This window comes from Myotis myotis, unplaced genomic scaffold (assembly GCF_014108235.1).
Source record: "Myotis myotis isolate mMyoMyo1 unplaced genomic scaffold, mMyoMyo1.p scaffold_m19_p_18, whole genome shotgun sequence".
NCBI lineage: Eukaryota > Metazoa > Chordata > Mammalia > Chiroptera > Vespertilionidae > Myotis > Myotis myotis.
The window spans coordinates 42,466,208-42,484,371 of record NW_023416322.1 but is presented as its reverse complement, the minus strand read 5'-3'; the positions used below and the strand labels follow the sequence as shown (position 1 = coordinate 42,484,371).

General features: G+C 60.5%; 1 protein-coding gene across 6 annotated transcripts in view; it reads left to right on the top strand.

Moving 5' to 3' along the window:
* Window positions 1-18,164, top strand: part of LOC118673072 (TLC domain-containing protein 4-like) — a 41,265-nt gene that overhangs the window by 2,789 nt on the left and 20,312 nt on the right. Inside the window, exons 1-2 of one of the 6 annotated variants that reach the window (XM_036343502.1) lie at window positions 84-271; window positions 4,977-5,168. In XM_036343502.1, the coding sequence (XP_036199395.1) occupies window positions 5,141-5,168 (28 nt within the window). In that variant the 5' untranslated portion in view covers window positions 84-271; window positions 4,977-5,140. Of the gene's footprint in view, window positions 1-83; window positions 272-4,976; window positions 5,169-7,954; window positions 8,153-15,390; window positions 15,442-16,526; window positions 16,659-16,749; window positions 16,775-18,164 lie in introns of those variants that run through there. The other 5 variants (XM_036343501.1, XM_036343504.1, XM_036343506.1 and 2 more) reach the window with 5 other exon arrangements.

Sequence of the window (18,164 nt, the reverse complement as noted above, 5' to 3'; positions counted from 1 at the left end):
TGAGGTCAGGCCACCTGCGTGCCCGAAGGCCTGGGAACTCCCAGCCGTACCAGCGTAGTGAACCACGTGAGCCCCAGTGGCACACGCGCTTCTGTTTTTCTTTTCTAAATGCCAGGGGAAGTGCTGCTGCTGCACGCGCAGGCATTTCCTGGGAGTGTTCGCCAGTGAAAGGCATTTGGTACAAAGGACTCGGGGCTCTCATCCTGACACCACCCCAGTGCTAACAGGAGGCCCCAGCCTGGGTGCAGTAAAAAGGAGAGACCTTATGCAGGTAAACAGCTTGCAAACCGGAAACGGCCTCCAATGGCAACCATAGTGTGCTCCCGGAGGCAAAGGGGAGGCCGCCTTTCACAGAGAAAGTGCTGCCCCGGTTCCTGATTGGTCCATCTTTATGCAAATGAGGAACTCACATTTGTACAGCGTGATTAGTCAAGTTAGCACTGTCCCGATTCGTTGGGATCATAGTGGTTATGGCGCTGCTCTGATTGGTCTGCTCAGTAAAGATGCAAATGCAGATACAGTTGTTTGGCTCTGATGGGCTGGGGCAGGTCTCAGCCCATTGGTGGAAGCACGGTTCTGGTTCCGGGCCCTCCTGCAGAAGGTGGGCTCAGCAGGACACAGTGTAGAGGCTGGCCGCCCAGTCCGGCTTCCCCTCCCGTGTGCATCCTGCGTGGGGGCCTTTGCAAACAGTGGCCGCTAGACTCTGAAGTCGAATTTGGGCCCAAATGAACCTCAAGGAGTCCTTGGCATGGCTCTGTGCCTTCTCAGGGTCAGCAGTCTAAATCTCGTTTTTCTCAGCACGATTGCTTTTAACTTTTCTAGGCGTTTCCACAGGTAACTAGTAACCTGTGATCTGGTAACAGGTAACGAGGTAACCCGGTAACCAGTAACATGGTAACCGTTAACCTGTTAACCAGTAACCAGGTAACTGGTAACCAGTAACCTGCTAAAACCCGTTAAACTTGGTATCAAGTAACCAGTAATCTGGTAACCAGTAATGAGGTTACCTGGTAACCAGTAATCTGGCAAGCTGGTAACCAGGTAACTGGTAACCAGTAATCTGGTAGCCGGTAACCAGTGACCCGGTAACCTGGTAACCGTTAACTTGGTAACAAACCATGTGACCATGGTAACTGAGGGTAATCAATTCAAGTAATGCCACCATCCTGAGACGAGTGGAAGCTCAGTGGCTCCCGGTAGCCCGAGAGAGAAGGCATCGACCTACAATTAATATTCAGTTAATCTTCACACGAAGCCAGCCGGCCCCTCCCCCACCCCACTGTGCTTAAGCCACAGGCAGCAATAGAAAAAGACTGAGATTGCAGGAGCCCCTTCACCCCACGTGTCACTGGCCCTTCGTCTCCTATAAACCTGGAGGTGAGATAGGGAGTATCGTTTTCCGGAACGCCCATATTCAGTCTTCATCGTTAATCCTCACCCCTACATCCTCCCATAAGGCCATTGGGCAAGCATTCCCCTCTTCACAGACAAAGAGGTGGATTCTATAACATTTAAATGATTTTCCTAAGATGAGTTAGAGGTGGAGAACGTTTATAGTTGTGGGCTTTCAAGCTAGTGCCTCTTAGGTTTTGATGGAATCAGAATCCCCTGGGCCAGTGGTCGGCAAACTGCGGCTCTCGAGCCACATTCGGCTCTTTGGCCCTTGAGTGTGGCCACGAAGTTTCAATCGCACTGTACATGCGCGCCCGCATGTGGCATTTTGTGGAAGAGCCACACTCAAGGGGCCGCAGTTTGCCGACCACTGCCCTGGGCTTACACACACATGGCTGGAAGCGCAGAGGTAGGGCCCCTGGCACAGGATGAAAACCAACATAACAGTATATTACACGGGATGTAGTTTTCTTCCATCTGCCCACCCAGCAATGGCTCCAACTGAAGCCCTCTCCCCTCTTCCTTCAAGGGAGATGTTAGCGGCCTCAGAAACTACATCCAGAGAAGGCCGTCTCCAGAGCCAAAAAGGGGGTTGTCTTGTCACTGGTTCTCTTCTGAAGGGCGGAGACCTTTCCCAGCAGCCCCACAGCAGCCTTTCTTTCTGCCCTTCTGGCATTGCTGATACCACCCGTGCGTCACGGACTGTGGCCTGGAGCTGGCTGGGGTCGGGTGGAGGATGACAGACCGCTCACCTGTCTTACCTGGACCTGTGCTGGAGGGCGGGTGCTGAGCAGAGGGGCATCCTCGTGGAGAGGAGGAAGCTGGAGGAGGGTGGGAGGGAGGTGACTGGTGGGTAGGCAGATGAGAGTGTGAATGGCTGTGGAGGGCGTGTGTGCGAGGTGGCTTTGTAAACCAACCCAGGCAGTACCCATGCCAGGCATGTTACAGATCACTAGGCTTGAGGCCTTGCGCTCCCCATTGCCCCGTCCCCTTGCCACCGCCATTGCCTGTGTAGGGGAATCGGCTTGCAGCTGGATGACGGGGGTGACCAGGCACTAGGAGGTGCCAGTAGATGCAGAGACGCAGCAGGGTGGCGCAGCAGGCCTGTGAGCAGTCCTGGGTTGTGTGGATTGAGGCTGGAGCAGAATGTTCAGTGTTCCTGACAAGAAAGTGGAGGCCTGCAGGGAGGAGCGAGGTGAACGGAGGTCCTGAGGGTGCCGTGAGAGGGTTTGAAGGGTGGTGAGGGCTGGGAGTGGGTCAGATGGGGGGCGGTTTACAAGGACCCACAGAGCTCAGGACCAGGAGGATAATGGCGACCTGGAGGTCCGTGGGGACTGAAGTGATAGGGACGACCCGTTTCCGCCCAGGCCCACCGGCACCCCTGGCGCACCCTGGGCTGGCGCACTGGGCCAGCCCTGGGTGCAGGGCGAGGCAGCCACAGCGACCACCCAGCAGTGACTTAACAATGAGCCTGCCTGTGGGAGCCGCACGCTCCTGCAGGGCCCCTGGAGGAAGCACCCACCCGCCTGCATGGGCTGCCCCGGAGGCTGGGCCGCTGGGGACCCTGGCCGCTGGCCCCTTCCCGCCGGAGCCCGGCCGCCTTCCATCTTCACAAGGGCAGCCAGGGGCAGGTGAAGACGACCCAGGCTCTTCTCTGAGCGCCAGGGAGGCCTCCGTGATCGGCGCTGAGCTGGCCCAGGACACGGTAGGGGCGAGCTGGGAGGGAGGTCGCGGCCCTGGGTCCGCTGGCTGCCTGGGGGTCTGCAGGGCCGGGCAGGCGGGGACAGACGGTCACCCTAGTGGCTGCCAAGACTTCTCTTCTGGTCAGATGTGCTAGTAGATGTTTAAGTCGCGGCCTTTTCCCGGGCGAGCCCCTTCCCGGGACTCTGGGACGCTACCCCGCAGGCCAGGCGGTTGTTCGATGCTGCGTCGGCGTTTACTGGGAGCTCGCTCTACGCAGGCCCCTGGGACAGCCGTGCGTGACCCAGTTCTGACGGCAGCCGAGAGGCGGCCTCATAGAGACCACACCCTGTGAACGAGGACATGGGGGGTCAGGGAGGGCGTGTCACAGGCCAGGAACGGGAGGCAGGTCCCAGCCCGGCTCCTGTCCCTCCTGCCTGCGCCGTCGGAGGGGCGAGACGGGGCGAGCGGCGCTGGGCTGACTTCTTGCTTATGAAGCTAAAGCCAAGCGGGAGGAAAAGGGTTTTGGAAAAGTGGCTTTTTCACACGCCGGTCAAGAAAGCTTTTCTGTTTTCTGGCTTCTTCTCCAAGTGCGTTTGACAAGGGCACCAGATTAGATGTACAGGCAGCCATGTGTCTGTGTGTCTCTACAGACATGTATGCTGCTCTTTTTCTGTCCTCACCCAAGGACATGCTGCACCGACTCTAGAGAGAGGGAAGGAGAGAGAGACACACACACATCATCAGTCGGTTGCCTCCTGGACACAGGGATCGAGCCCACAACCTAGGTATGTGCCCCAACGGGGACTCGAGCCCGCAGCCTTTTGGTGCACGGGACGGTGCTCCCACCAACCGAGCCGCCGGCCAGGGCTCGGCTGCTCTTGACTGAGGCCCTCCTCACAATAAACGACGGGGACATTGCCCGGCACCAACTTGCTCACTGTGTCCGTGGCCTCGGACCCACCCTTCCAGACGTGTCCCCGAAGCCCTGGCCTCAGGCCTGTGAGCCACACCTGCCTCATCAGCTTCGAACTCGACAAGACGTTAAAGTCTCATCTTAAAGCACATTCCCAGCCGATCGTGGCACATGCCATTCCCCGTCACCCTGGTTCCTAACGCCAGCCCCGCCGCGGCCGCCCCTGTGACGGCGGTGGCTGCATTTCCCTTCAGACCTAGAGCAGTGATGGCGAACCTGTGACACGCGGTTCAGAGGTGACACGCGGTTCAGAGGTGACACGTGAGCTCATTTTTTGGTTGATTTTTTTTGTTAAATGGCATTTAAATATATAAAATAAATATCAAAAATATGTCTTTGTTTTACTATGGTTGCAAATATAAAAAAATTTCTCTATGTGACACAGCACCAGAGTTAAGTTAGGGTTTTTCAAAATGCTGACACGACGAGCTCAAAGGGTTCGCCATCGCTGCCCTAGAACGCATCAGGAGCAGTTCCACGTCTGCCCAGCACGGCCCGGCTCGGGAAGCTGTGGGCTTGACTTCTGCTCCCGCAGCCCGCCCTCCCCCAAGCCCCGCCCGCAGCGCGGTCCAGTCCGCGTTTCTTCCTCATGGCGCCTCTGCCCCTTTTCATTCTGGCTCTCAAATCCTCTCCTGCGGCCACAGAGCTCCCTGTCCTCCACAGACTCACACGGATTGTGGCCTGGCTGGTGGCTCAGTGGTTGGGCACTGACTTAAGAGCCAGGAAGTCAATAAAAGTGTAATTAAAAAAAGAGAAAGAAGCGCACACATTGTGGCCAGGACAGGATGCCCAGACATCCCCCTTGGCTTCGTGTGACGCAAGCCCCCGGCAAACCCGTGGCACCCACGTGCGCGGCAGCCCCCGCCTCCCGGGAGGCGTCGGTGCCCTTTCTCAGCGACCTCTCCTGCCCCCCCCACCCCCCCCGCAGGTGAGGAGGCCCAGGCTCTGCCGCGCTGACCCTGCCCCGCGGGCGCTGTGACCGGACGCCCCGTGGACGTTGCGGCCCTCACGTGGCTTCGAGGACCCGGGGATGTTACTCAGGGAAGAAGGTACCTCGGGCGGAAAGCACAGCGAGAAGGAGGGGTGAGGCTGATGGAGCGCGCGGATGTGCCCCTGCCAGGTCAGTGTCGACGCCCCGGGGAGTCGTGTGTAAGGGCAGGTGGGTGCCCTCGGGCAGCGGACCGTCCTCTCAGCGTCTCCGTAACACCCGGCTCCTCTTTCGCCAACGTGGGTGCCCTCTGTCCGTCGGTGGTCCTCAGTTGGTTTGTTTCTATTTTAAAATATATTCTTATTGATGTCAGAGAGGAAGGGAGAGGGAGGGGGATAGAAACGTCAGGGATGAGAGAGAGTCATGGACCCGCTGCCTCCTGCACGCCCCCCACTGGGGATCGGCCCACAAACAGGGCCTGTGCCCTGATCGGGAATCGAACCCTGACCTCCTGGTTCCTAGGTCGATGCTCAGCCACGGAGCCCCGCCGGCCGGGCTTCCTTCCTCCATTTGTTAACTTCCCAACAGACATTTCTGCCAGAAGTCTCAGGCGACGCAGCCGCCCTTAGCAGTCCCGTCTCCGCCTCTGACCCCCGTGGGCCCTGTGCTGACCCCGACCGAATGGGAGAGAGCCAAAGGCCGACCTGGGAAAGGCACCTCTTTGAAACGCTGGGTTCACATTTTCCCAGGGAACGGGCGTATGGGCGTCCGCCTCAGACACGTGGGAGGATCGCAGCGTCCCTGCCCGAAAAGGTGCTGGGAACCCACACGGCCTTCTGTGGTCAGCTCCCCCTCCAGTGTGGCCTCTCTTTCCTGAGGCGTTCCCCGCCGACTCTCCTCGTGTCTTTATCCCGAGCCCGTAAAGCTCCAGGCTCCCCATTAAAGTCAGAGGAGATCAATGAAACCTCCCCCGCCCGCCCAGCCGGCTCAGCACGGCCCTGGCCGCTCCTTCCTCCCGGGCCGGGGTGCTCTTCCACGCCTGGCCCGGCCGCCCCTATGCCAGCGGCTGCTTCGTGGGACCGAAGGCTTCTGGGGCGCAGAGCAAAGCTCCGTCTCAGATGCTGACGGCTGGTCCCCCGGCCCTGACCCTGCAGCCGGGCACAGGGGGACCCTCAGTGCAGGAGGCGGTGTGGCCCCAGCCCTGCAGGGCCAGGGGCTGAGGGACACAGGCCGTGCGTAGGATGACACCGTCCAGCAGACACTGGGTCCCCTATCTACGCCACCCAAGGGTGCCTGGGTGTCTGAGCGGCTGAGTTCCTGCCGCCTGGATTGTTCCTACCAATGCAAGCAGACCCTTCCTGACAGCTTGCGGCTCCAGGGGCTGGGAGGCTGCTCCCCCCCTCCCCCTCCGCCGCAGGCAGCCTTCCCGGCAGCCACCACCGCCTGGCTCTCCAGAACCATCTGCAAGGGCGCGAGAAGCCAACCAGAGGGCCCTTCAGGCTCAGGCCTCGTAGGAGACCCTCCCCTGGGCCCGATGCCCCTTGCCCCATTCTCCTCCCTCCTCCCTCCCTCCGTCCCTCCTCCGTCCCTCCTCCCTCCGTCCCTCCTCCCTCCCTCCCTCCCTCCCCTCCTGCCCTCCTGCCTTTCCGGGGTGGCCTCGCTCCTCCCTGCAGAAGGACTCAGCCGCCTCTCGCCCAGGAGGTGCCACCTTGGGCCTCCCCTCTCTCTGTAGGCAGTGCCTCCGCCCACCTGAGCGGTGAGCCTTCACTCTTAGGGGCGGACTCCAGAGGGTGAGGGCTCAGCATCTCTGGTGTTAGGGCCCCTCGGTTTGGCCGCCTGCCAGGAGGCCCAGGAGCCTGGCAGGAGGACCGGGTGGGCCTGGACGGAACCGTGCGCAGAGGCAGACGGGACAGGGTCCCGAAGCCACACGGGACCCCGAGCTCTGAGGTCAGACTTTGGTCCCAGCCCGCCCTTCGCTGTTCCCTCCGAGTCACTCGACCTCTTTCGGTCTCAATTCCGTCCGCCGTGGCGGGGGTGGGGGGGGGGGAGTCAGTAAGGAGGGGCCATCTTGCCTGACCTCACTGCAGGCGTGAGGGCGACCCGGTGAGGAAGTCCCCGGCCTGGCACGGGAGCCTGGAGCACACCCCCTATGGGCAGGACGGCCCAAGGCCAAGGGCACCGTGTGCGAGAGTCGGGCAGGGAGCGGAGGACGGGAGCCAGGGCGGAGGGAACGCGCAGGAGCAGGTCTGGGCATCCTGCGTTTCCTGCCTCTTCTCTGCCCGCAGCAGCAGCGTGCGAAACGCTGTTGAGCGACTTCCCGACAGAGGCTTTTATTGATTTCTGAGAGGAAGGGGGAGGGAGAGAGAGACATCAGTGATGAGAGCATCATGGACCGGCTGCCTCCTGCACGCCCCACCCTGGGGATCGAGCCCGCAGCCCGGGCCTGTGCCCTGACCCGGAATCGAACCCTGACCTCCTGGTTCAGAGGTCGATGCTCAACCACTGAGCCACACCGGCCCATGCGAACGCCTGGGAGGAAGAGAGAACCAGGAACTTAAAGGAGTGAAGTGATGCTGAAAACTGAGCGAGGAGCCAGACACGCTGGAGAGGAGGCTGTGGGCGCAGCCTGTCCTCTCGCTAAGGAATTTCACGTTGTCCCGGGCCAGTGGAAGCCGCTCCAGTGTTCAGACAGGGAGAGGCGTTCAGGCAGAGGCTGTCGCGTGGACAGCGGGCGGCCAGCGCTGCGTTTGTGCCTGAAGTTTTCCTGGGACCCAGCCGGGCCCCTCCACTCGCCGACAGGCTGCAGCGGCCGCCGGCCCACAGGGCCGAGGCGCCCCCGGGGGCCTGCGGGGAGAGGTGGCCGCGGGCGAGGTGAGCGCCTTGGGAGCTGGTGCCGTCGAAGGCAGGAGCCGGGAGCACCGTGACGCAGGTGTGGGTGGGATCACGCGCTTGTGTTTAACCAGAGGAGTCTGTTTCCCAAGCCCCATTTCACAACCGCAGCCACGGCCGCCTCCTCAGGGTCCCGCCGGTGTCGCAGCAGAGCTGGGCATTCCTGGGCGCTGCGCGGGGGGCTCGGGCTCTGGCTGCGTCCTCGTTCGGGGGTGCTGTCTCCCCTCTGCTGCCTGACCCCCCACTTCCGGTTGATCTTCCCGACTCCAGATCCCTGGCCTCCTCTCGTATGTACAGCCTCACCCTCACCCTCGGGGTGTATGTGGGAGGGTTGGGGAGCAGTAGGCTGGCTGAAGCTTTGGATGACATGAGGGCAGCTGTACCATTTAAACAGTATGGAGGGCTTGCCTGGCGGGGCTCAGGGGCTGAGCGTCGACCTCTGATCCAGGAGGTCACAGGTCATTCCCGGTCAGGGCACAGGCCCGGGTTGTGGGCTCCATCCCCAGTGTGGGGCGTGCAGGAGGCAGCCGATCCATGACCCTCTCTCATCATTGATCTTTCTCTCTCTCTCCCCCTTCCTCTCTGAAATCAATAAAAATATTTTATAAATTTAACAGTATGGAGGTGTGCTATCCAGGTGCTCTGCCTCCTGTCCCTTCCCTCTCTCCTCTCTCCCCCCCCCCCCCCCCAACGCCTGCAGGAGAACTGCTCATGTGCAGCCGGCTCTCTCACCGCCCGTTTCTCGCCGACCCTGCTCTCAGGCACACCGTCTGCTCATAACGCTGCAGGCTCTGTCCTCCGAGGAGAGTTCTAGAACCGGCTTTCGGGAGGCGGGTGCTGGAACCGGGTGGGGTCCTGAGGGTGAGTTTGGATCAGACAAGGATCATCGGGTTCCCCAGAGGCAGTGGCCAGGAAAGGAAGTGGTCCAAGGGCAGGGGGAGCAGGGGAGGGGGGGGACCACGGTCACGTCCACAGGGCAGGGCAAGCGTCAGCCCGAGGGGGTGAGGCTCCAGAGAGAGGAGGCGTGTAGATAAGGAAGGTCCTCAGGAAAGGAGAGAGTGTCTCGGCGACTGGCATGCATGTGCGTGTGCCGCAGGGTGTGTGCCGCAGGGTCAGGCGTGTGCCGCAGGGTGTGTGCCGCAGGGTCAGGCGTGTGCCGCAGGGTGTGTGCCGCAGAGTCAGCCGTGTGCCGCAGGGTCAGCCGTGTGCCGTAGGGTCTGGCGTGTGCCGCAGGGTCAGGCGTGTGCCGCAGGGTGTGTGCCGCAGGGTCAGGCGTGTGCCGCAGGGTGTGTGCCGCAGGGTCAGGCGTGTGCCGCAGGGTGTGTGCCGCAGAGTCAGCCGTGTGCCGCAGGGTCAGCCGTGTGCCGCAGGGTCAGGCGTGTGCCGCAGGGTCAGGCGTGTGCCGCAGGGTCAGGCGTGTGCCGCAGGGTCAGGCGTGTGCCACAGGGTTAGGCGTGTGCCGCAGGGTTAGGCGTGTGCTACAGTGTTAGTGCAGAGTGGGGACACAGAAACGTGTGGTCAACGGAACCCTTCACCTCACACCGTCCGAGACCTGCTTCTCTGGTCCGGGGACTGGCTGTTTTCCTTGTTTTGTTGATCCTCACCCGAGGGTTTTTCCCACTGATTCTTAGAGAAAGAGTGGGAGGGAGAGGGAGAGACAGAGAAGCACCCACGTGAGAGCAGCACATCGATTGGTTGCCTCCTGTACACGCCCCGATGAGGGCCCTGGGCCGGGGAGGAGCCTGCAACCAAGGTCCGTGTCCTTGACCGGAATTGAACCCGGGACCCTTCAGTCCGCAGGCCGACCCTCTGTCCATTGAGCCGCACCAGCTAGGGGCTGGGATTGGCTGTTTTCATGCAGATCAATCTACTGCGTCGGACTGGCAGCCCCGGTGAGAGCCCAGGGCCTCCGTCAGGGGGACTCAGCCAGGCCCAGTGTGTTTGTGTCACAACAGGCATCGCAGCGCATGGCTCACGCCGCCACCCGTACCGGACGCCGCCCAGGCCGCTGGGCCCTCCCTGCAGCCTCGCGGCCGGTCATCATCCCTGCTTCACGCGAGAAGGCTCAGGCCGCGCAGTGGCAGGTCGCCTCACTCCGGCTCTTGATCTCAGCGAGGCCGGCCCGCCACCACTTCCTACCCTTTGATCTCCTTCTCTTGCCAAACCCTTCATTCTCCTCTCCGGCCTCGGGGCAGGCGCCACTGTTTGCCTTGGCACCATGTGCTCTCACATCCCTGCCTGCTCAGTGGCCTCGACTTCTGTTCCTGTTCCCACAAATGCATATTGAGTTCGGAGTGTTTCCGGTTCCCGGGGGCTCCCCACGCTCCCCACGCCCCCCACGCTCCCCACGCCCCCCCACGCCCCCCCTACGCTGGGAAGGCGCATCGCGGCTGAGCCCCTGGCTGGTGTGTCGTTTGGGGGCTGGTTGGTTTTCCCGGGGGCTCCCCACGCCCCCCCACGCCCCCCACGCCCCCCCACGCCCCCCCCCCCACGCTGGGAAGGCGCATCGCGGCTGAGCCCCTGGCTGGTGTGTCGCTTGGGGGCTGGTTGGTTTCCCTAAGCCTCTGGGACGCTCCTCTCCCTCAGATAAGATCATGGTGGCTACTTACGTTCTTATTTTATTTTTAAAAGATTTTTATTGATTTCAGAGAAGAAGGGCGAGGGAGAGAGAGATAGAAACATCAATGATGAGAGAGAATCATGGATCGGCTACCTCCTGCACGCCCCCTACTGGGGATCGAGTCCACAACCTGGGCATGTGCCCTTGACCGGGGTTGAGTCCGCGGGCGATGCTCTATCCACTGAACCACACCGGCCAGGGCCTGATGCGAGCTTTTTAGTAGGAGAAATAAAAGACTTGCACAAAGCAAGCTGCAAACTCAGCTTCAAAGGAGAGAAACCTGTCACTCATAGGGAGAACGGGGCCTTACAACCAGGGGCGCTTTTTTTTTTTAAATACATTTTATTGATTTTTTACAGAGAAGAAGGGAGAGGGATAGAGTTAGAAACAAACATCGATCAGCTGCCTCCTGTACACCCCCTACTGGGGATGTGCCCGCAACCCAGGTGCATGCCCTTGACCGGAATCGAACCCGGGACCCTTCAGTCTGCAGGCCGACGCTCTATCCACTGAGCCACACCAGTTAGGGCATTAGGGGCCTTTTGACGGGAAAAGACATCCGGGCTGGGAGCAGCTGGAGCAGGAGCGGGAGGGGCGGGGCCCAGCTGGCTCCGGAGAGCAGAGTGTGAGAGGGGGCGTGGGAACGGCGGGAAGGGGAGTCTGAGCCGAAGGCATGCGTGTGCCATGTGCCGGGCGGCGGAGGAGGGGCAGGTGCCGCAGGTTAGGAGGCCCCTCAGCACCGTGAGGCTGGAGGGAGGCCGTCAGGGACCAGGAGGAGCGTGAGGCCCAGGCCTCGGAGTCTCTCCTCAGACCCTCTCCTGAGCGCTGACCGGGGCGCTGGCCGATGGGCGCTGGCCGATGGGCGCTGACCGGGGCGCTGGCCGATGGGCGCTGACCGGGGCGGTGGCCGATGGGCGCTGACCGATGAGCGCTGACCGGGGCGGTGGCCGATGAGCGCTGACCGATGAGCGCTGACTGATGAGCGCTGGCCGATGAGCGCTGACCAGGGCGGTGGCTGATGAGCGCTGACTGATGAGCGCTGACCAGGGTGCTGACCGCTGACCGGGGCGGTGGCATGCGAGACACGCGGTGCCGAGACGGGGGAGGTGGAAGGCGGTTATATCCTGCAGGTTGTGTGTCAGGACTGAATGTGCTGGAGAGACTTCGGAGGCTGAAGGAGGTCCGTGGGCCTGAACCGGGGAGTGAACGGGGCGGGGGAGGAGGAACGGCCTCTGGGAGTGGGATCGGCAAGATTCCGTCTCCACTGGGCGCCGAGGGCGAAGGGGGCCGGAGGCGTGTAGGGGATGGAGGCTGCCGGGTGGGGGGCTGGGTGACCCCATAACGGAGGAAGGGGAGGAAGAGGGTGCGCGGAGGCTGTGAGTTCAGTCTGATTGCATTTCAGGAACCTGGGAACACACTGGAGTGGTCGGGTTCCGGCATTGGAACTCAAGAAAGAGTGTTCCAGTGGAAGTGGCCTTGACCTCAGCTGCACCTCCGTGGGCTGGAGAAAGGGGGCAGGCTCAGTCCCGGCAAACGGGCGAGGCCGCCAGCTGGAGTGGGTGGAACACAGGCCAGTTGCACAAGGTGGAGGTCAGAGTTAAAGCGGAGCACCCCCCGCGGGTCAGGTGCAGGGATCCCAGACACAGCTCCCTGGGAAACTGGGGCGGAGGGCGGGGCGGGGCGGGACGAGGCCTCCAGCTGCGTTTCCTTGAAAGAACTGGTCAGGCGGCGGCACTTCCAGGAGTGGAAGCAGCAGGGACTCACCCCGTGGAGGGAGGCGAGGGGGACGCAGAGCGAGGGGGGCTGGGGGGGGCAGCCAGTCAGCTCCTCAGGACTCTGTCATCTCGGGCGAAGTTGGGGAAGCGGGGAATTCTCGGAGATCGCTGTCCTCTGGGAAGTAGTGGAAGGGTGAGTTCTGGGCTCAGGGTGATGGCGCCATCACAGGGCTGTCAGTTCACTCCTGAATTTTTATGTGGATTTCCCAATGTAAAGCCTGGTTTTAATGTGGTCACGGTCATTACACGCCAAAGAAGGGCAGACCTACGACACCCTGGATTACTTAGGAGGCCTGGTTTTGGACTTTGGTTCTATAGCAGCCCCCCTTTATCCAGGGCGGGGGTATATTAAACCCCAGCAGATACCTGAAACCACAGATAGTGCCGAACCCTGTAAATGCGATGTGTTTTCCTGTATGTACAAGCGTATGGTAAAGTTTAATTTATAAATTAGGCACAGTGGGAGAGCAACAACAATAATACTAAGATAGAACAGTTATAACAATAATATGACAGGCCGTAATGAAAGTGATGGGAATGGGATCGCTCTTTCAAAATGCCTCACGGTTCTGGACTCACCCTTCTTGCGACGGTGTGAGGTGGTGCACAGCCTACGTGAGGGGAGAAGGGAGGGGTCACTTGAACCCAGGCACCGCAATACCTGAGCAGTCGATCTGATAACTGGGACTGTGGCTGGCGGGCGGGTGGAGTGCCCACCAGGGACGCTGGAAAAGGGCCGATGCTGGCCCTGGGCGGCACAGAGCTGGACATGGCGGGGCTGCATCAGGCGCTCAGAATGGCCTGCTGTTTGTCACGTATGCATTGTTCATTTCTGTGTATTGCATATTGCCAAATATAACAATTATTTTGAAAAGAGATGGTAATTTTTCAAAACTTGTTACCTATTGGAGGGCAAAAATGTTTTATTTTTATTTTTTAATCCTCACCCAAGGATATTTTTCCCATTGATTTTTAGAGAGAGTAGAAGGGAGCGGGAGAGACACAGAGAGAGAAACATCGATGATCAATTGGTAGCCTCTCAAATGCGCCTGACTGGGGCCGGGAGCCTGCAACCGGGAGTATGTGCCCTTGACTGGAATCAACCCGGGACCCTTCAGTCTGCAGGCTTGACGCTGTACGTACTGAGCCAGACCGGCCAGGGTCAAAAATGTTTTATTTTTACTGAAGTGCAAACAACTAGGGCTTCAGGTGGGAGATCCGAAGGCAGCATGCGCGTCTTCTGTATACAGAAAGGTGTCATTCTTGATGCGGCCCACCTCCCAGAGAGTGGGCGGCAGGCACTGCCGAGCGGAGGGCCTGGCGTCACAGCAGGTGAGGATAGTACCTCGACTGCATGGCTATAGCCTAGTGGCTTCGGGGGACCAGTTCGATTGGGACATAGAAGGGAGATAAGATGTTTGTATATGAAAAAAATGCCATCTATTTTTTTCTTTTTAGCTATTTTTAGGATAGTTCATATGCCCATTTGAATTTTTCACTTATATGTATTCTTTTAATTAAAACTAAAAATTTATTGCTTCTCAGCCTTTTGGCTAAGGTCAAGTGTAAAAATGAAAATCATCTATATTTTAATAATTTACATTACTTTATAATGACTTAGATTAATCATAACTTTTAAATAATCTATGCTAATAAGAGGGTAATATGCTAATTAGACCAGACACCCTTTCGGACAAAGCCACAGTGGTGGGTGCTGAGGCAGAGGCGGTGACCGGGCTGGCAGGGGAGAGCAGTTAGGGGTGACCAGGCAGGCAGGCAGGCAGAGGCTGTTAGGGGCAACCAGGCCAGCTGGGGAGTGGTTAGGGGCGATCAGGCAGGCAGGTAGAGAGGTTAGGGGTGACCAGGCTGGCAGGGGAGAGCAGTTAGAGGCATCAGGCAGGCAGGCAGAGGTGGTTTGGGGCGATCAGGCAGGCAGGCAGATGAGTGGTTAGGAGCCAGAGGTCTCGGATTGGAAAGGGCGCATGCTGGACTGAGGGACACCACCCCCCCCCCTCAACCCCTGTGCATGAATTTTGTGCACCGGGCCTCTAGTTTATAATATATTATAGGAAAAAATCACATAAGATAAGCAAAAAGAACCCAAAAGACATAGAATCTTACCCGCCCAGAGATAAACCACTGTTAATATAGTTTCTTATTTGGAAAACTCTGAAAAGCAAATGACAGTACTTTTAAATACTCAAACATGCTTGCTACACTGAAGCTACTGCTTGGGGTTACACATTTTTTACCAAACTGCCCTTTCCTACCAACACGCCCAGGCCATTTCGGTGCCATCGTCACGAAGACGAGAACCGAGGCAGCCCCGGAGCACGGCCGCTCTCACTGTCCTGCTGTTCCAGGAAGAGGCGGCGCTGGGTCTCTGGGTCCCAACCACCGGCTCTGCTGAGAAGTTCAGGAATTTGTGGGAACACACGTTTATCAGAGGAACTTGCCTCAAAAGAATTTTTGTATTTTTTCCCCCTCTTTTTAAGTGTGGATGAGTAATTTCATTTTCTGTGACCTGTTTCTTTGAACTGTTTTCAAGAACAAAAACACATTTTTCAAGTGCAGTTCACTGTGATATCCCCATTTAAATCGGGGAGTATCGGTAAGAAGGAAGTTAAGAATAATTAAAGATGTAAAAACGTGAATATTGAAAGGGATACTTTGAAAGAAACTAAGCTGCCTTACAGTCTCGAGGGGGAAGGCAGTGGATATATTCTTCTACTTCCTGAGGTCATTGAGTTCCGATGACTTTACAAGTTTCAAGATTCAACGCCTATTTCCCGAGTTCCTTCCCGGCCTGGCAGGCCTGCCCCCGTTCCTTGGTGCACGCACGCCGGTGCTCTGTAATCGCAGGACCCGGCGATGCGTTTCCAGCGGCCCAGCCGGAGGGGCGGAGCGGGGGGAGAGCTGGCTGGGCTTCTGTGGGTGCGTTTGGCCTTGCCCGCTGCGGTGGGTGTGGGAGGATGTGCAGAGCACAGATAAGGACGGTGCAATCCGGGAGAGCAGAACAGCTGTCCCGCCGGAGAAGCGCAGGGCGAGTCTGGAGGAGGCGGAGTCCCGAGGTCAGGGCTGACCCCTCCGTGCGGGTCACAGGCGGAGGGCGATGCAGCGGCTTCCCGAGCGCCTCAGGCAGGTGCGGGCCAGACCACTGTGAACACCTCTGATGGGACAGGTGTGTGTGTGTTTTTAATTTAAAAAAAATTATTATTGATTTCAGAGTCTAGAGATGCTTTATCCACTGACCCAAACCGGCCAGGGCCGGGACAGGTCTTGGTCCAAGGACACGGTGCCCTGCCGCCCGAGAAGCTCCGGGAGAACAGGGCCTCGCGCTGGCCATCTCCCTGGGTCTGCAGAGTAACTGCATCCGCGCCCCCACTTCACAGAGGAAGAACCTGGGCCCAGCGAGGCCGTTAGTGAAAGCGGGTGTGTTTGTGGGCAGGTCTGTGTGGAGGTAAAACGATCAGCCGCATCCGTAGACATTTCCTAGGACGCGCTGTCCTGCTCCGGCCGCTGTTGACGGTTCATTAACCAGCAGACCTAGCCTCCTGCAAAGCAGGGTTTGTAATGTGCCGGCGCAGCCTGAGCGCCTCTTCCTTGTTTTGCTTTATTCAGAGCAACCCCATCTGTTGAGCCAGACGCTGGAGCGTCTGAGCGCGCATTTCGCATTTCGCAGGTCAGGAGAGCGACTTGAATGGCAAACTTCCTGCCCCGGCAGCTTGGAATTCCGAGCTGGCACCCCAATGCCCACCGCCCCCGGGACTGGGGGACAGTGCGCTCCAGGGTGTCTGCCTCGAGGAGAGACCGCGGGGGTGGCGCCTGCGCCCCTGCCCCCCGCCCCCCGCCGGGTCCACACCACCTGGGCCCCAGGCCAGAGCCCCAAGTTGTATCAATGACTGGCTGCTCTCTGCTTTGTGATGACGAAACCCTGCGCTTCGTCTGGGCAGAATCTGGGCACTGAAGGCGAATGTAAACTCCTAACCTGAGCGGGATTTTGGCGACGTGGCGCCCAGGTACTGCCCGCTGCAGGCGGCCCGGGCAGGGTCGGTGACTCTTCGGACAGCCTGGCGCCGCCCGCCCGGTCCTCCTCCCCGCGTGGGTGCGGCGGCTCGCAGCCCCGCTCGGCCTGGGTCCCAGCCGCGAAGGTCGGCCCCGCCCACTCGGGCCGGGTCGGAGCCGCGAGGAGCGGGGCGCGCGGCCGCGGCGCCTTTAAGGAGCGGCGCTGCGGGAACCCGACCCGCACTCCAGGCCGCTGCCCGGGACTCCCGCCCCGCCCGCCCGCCCCGCCCGCCCGCGTCTCTCGGCCCAGGCGGGGGCCAGCCTCCGGGCCGGCCGAGCACCAGGCGCCTCGCGCGGCCGCGCGCACTCGGAGGGGCTCCGGACGTGGCACAGGTGACGAGTTTGCGGGGGGACGGGGGGGGGGGGTCAGGGCTTCGGAGACCGGGCGTCCTGAGCGCGGGGCAGCGGGTCCGGCAGGTGCGCAGCATCGTGGCCCGCGGGCCCCGCAGGTGGGTCCCCCCTCTCCGCCCCCCCCCCCCCCCCGCGTCCCCGCGTCCCGCTCGCGCTCTGGGTCTCATCAGGGAGAGCTGGCGCAGGCGCGTCAAGTGGGTGCGTGTCCCCTCCAGCCCCCCCCCCCGCCCCCCAATTATAACACAAGAAACTGCTTGGACTCTGGCGACGCGGAGGTGGGTCCCGTTTAGAGTCTGAAGAGCCTGGTGCAGAGGGGCTGACACGGGTTCTGTTTGGGTTCTGTTTACTGCGCTGCCATTGCGCCCCGGGCAGGTCGGTTCCGCCGAGCGAGGGCCTCGGTTTACCCAGCTGGGAAATGGGATCGGACACCCGCCTTTCCCGCGGCCCAGGGACCGGGACCACCCAAGTTCACGGAAGGGTCGGGTGCGCCGTGGTCCTGGCCGAGCACACCCGCGCCCATGGGCACACTTTGCCTGTGGAAGTGTGTGGGTGCGGAGCGCTGGGGAGGGGGGCGCTGCCACTTCACCGGCTCCCCGGCCCCACACGGAGCTGGGACCCTGGGTCCTGGGCGTGCGTAAGTGACACAGCAGCGGGCAAGGGTCAGAGCGAGCTCCCCGCCCCCCAGCAGCTGGCTGGGAGGAGGGAACCCCACTTCTCCTTCAGGGGCGCTGTGCCCAGTAGAGAACTCCCGGTTTGTCTTGTCCTCCTGCCAACGGGGAGTGTATGCCTGTCCCTCAGAGACCAGAGCGGCCAGTGCGTTGGCATCCGGGCGGCGCAGGGGCGCTCTGTGCTGTGCCGGTTCCGCCCAGCAGCCCTCGGCCACCTCTCCTCCCCGCGCCCCTCCTGCCCTGCCACCTGCTCCCCCTGCTCCCCCGCCTGGAGGCGGCTCCCCCTGCTCGTCAGTCACAGGTGCTTCTCCTCCTCCCCGCTGCTGTCCTCGCCCAGCCAGTGGGGCTCTTTCTCTGAATCCTCACCTGAGGATATTTTTAGAGAGTGGAGGAGAGGGAAAGAGAGAGAAACATCCACGTGAGAGGCACATCTATTGGTTGCCTCCTGCACACGCCCTGAGCAGGGCCCCGGCCAGGAAGGAGCCTGCAACCGAAGTCCAAGCCTTTGACCGGAATCGAACCCGGGACCCTTCAGTCCACAGTCTGATGCTCTGTCCACTGAGCCAAACTGGCCAGGGCCGAATGGTGGCTCTTTTTAACAAAAGCCGGCCAGCTGCCCAGGAGTGGCCGTGGTCACGGGGCCGAGACTTTATAGCAAACTCCGGAGAAGCGGGGCCTCTGACCCCGGGTGTGGATGGAGGGCTGACTGCTCTCTCCTCGTTTCTGGGATCTCCATCGGCGAGGGATCCCCCTGTTCCCAAGGTGAGCCGAGGCCTCGGAGCAGGCTGCCCCAGAACTGGACCAGAGCGTGGGGGCCCAG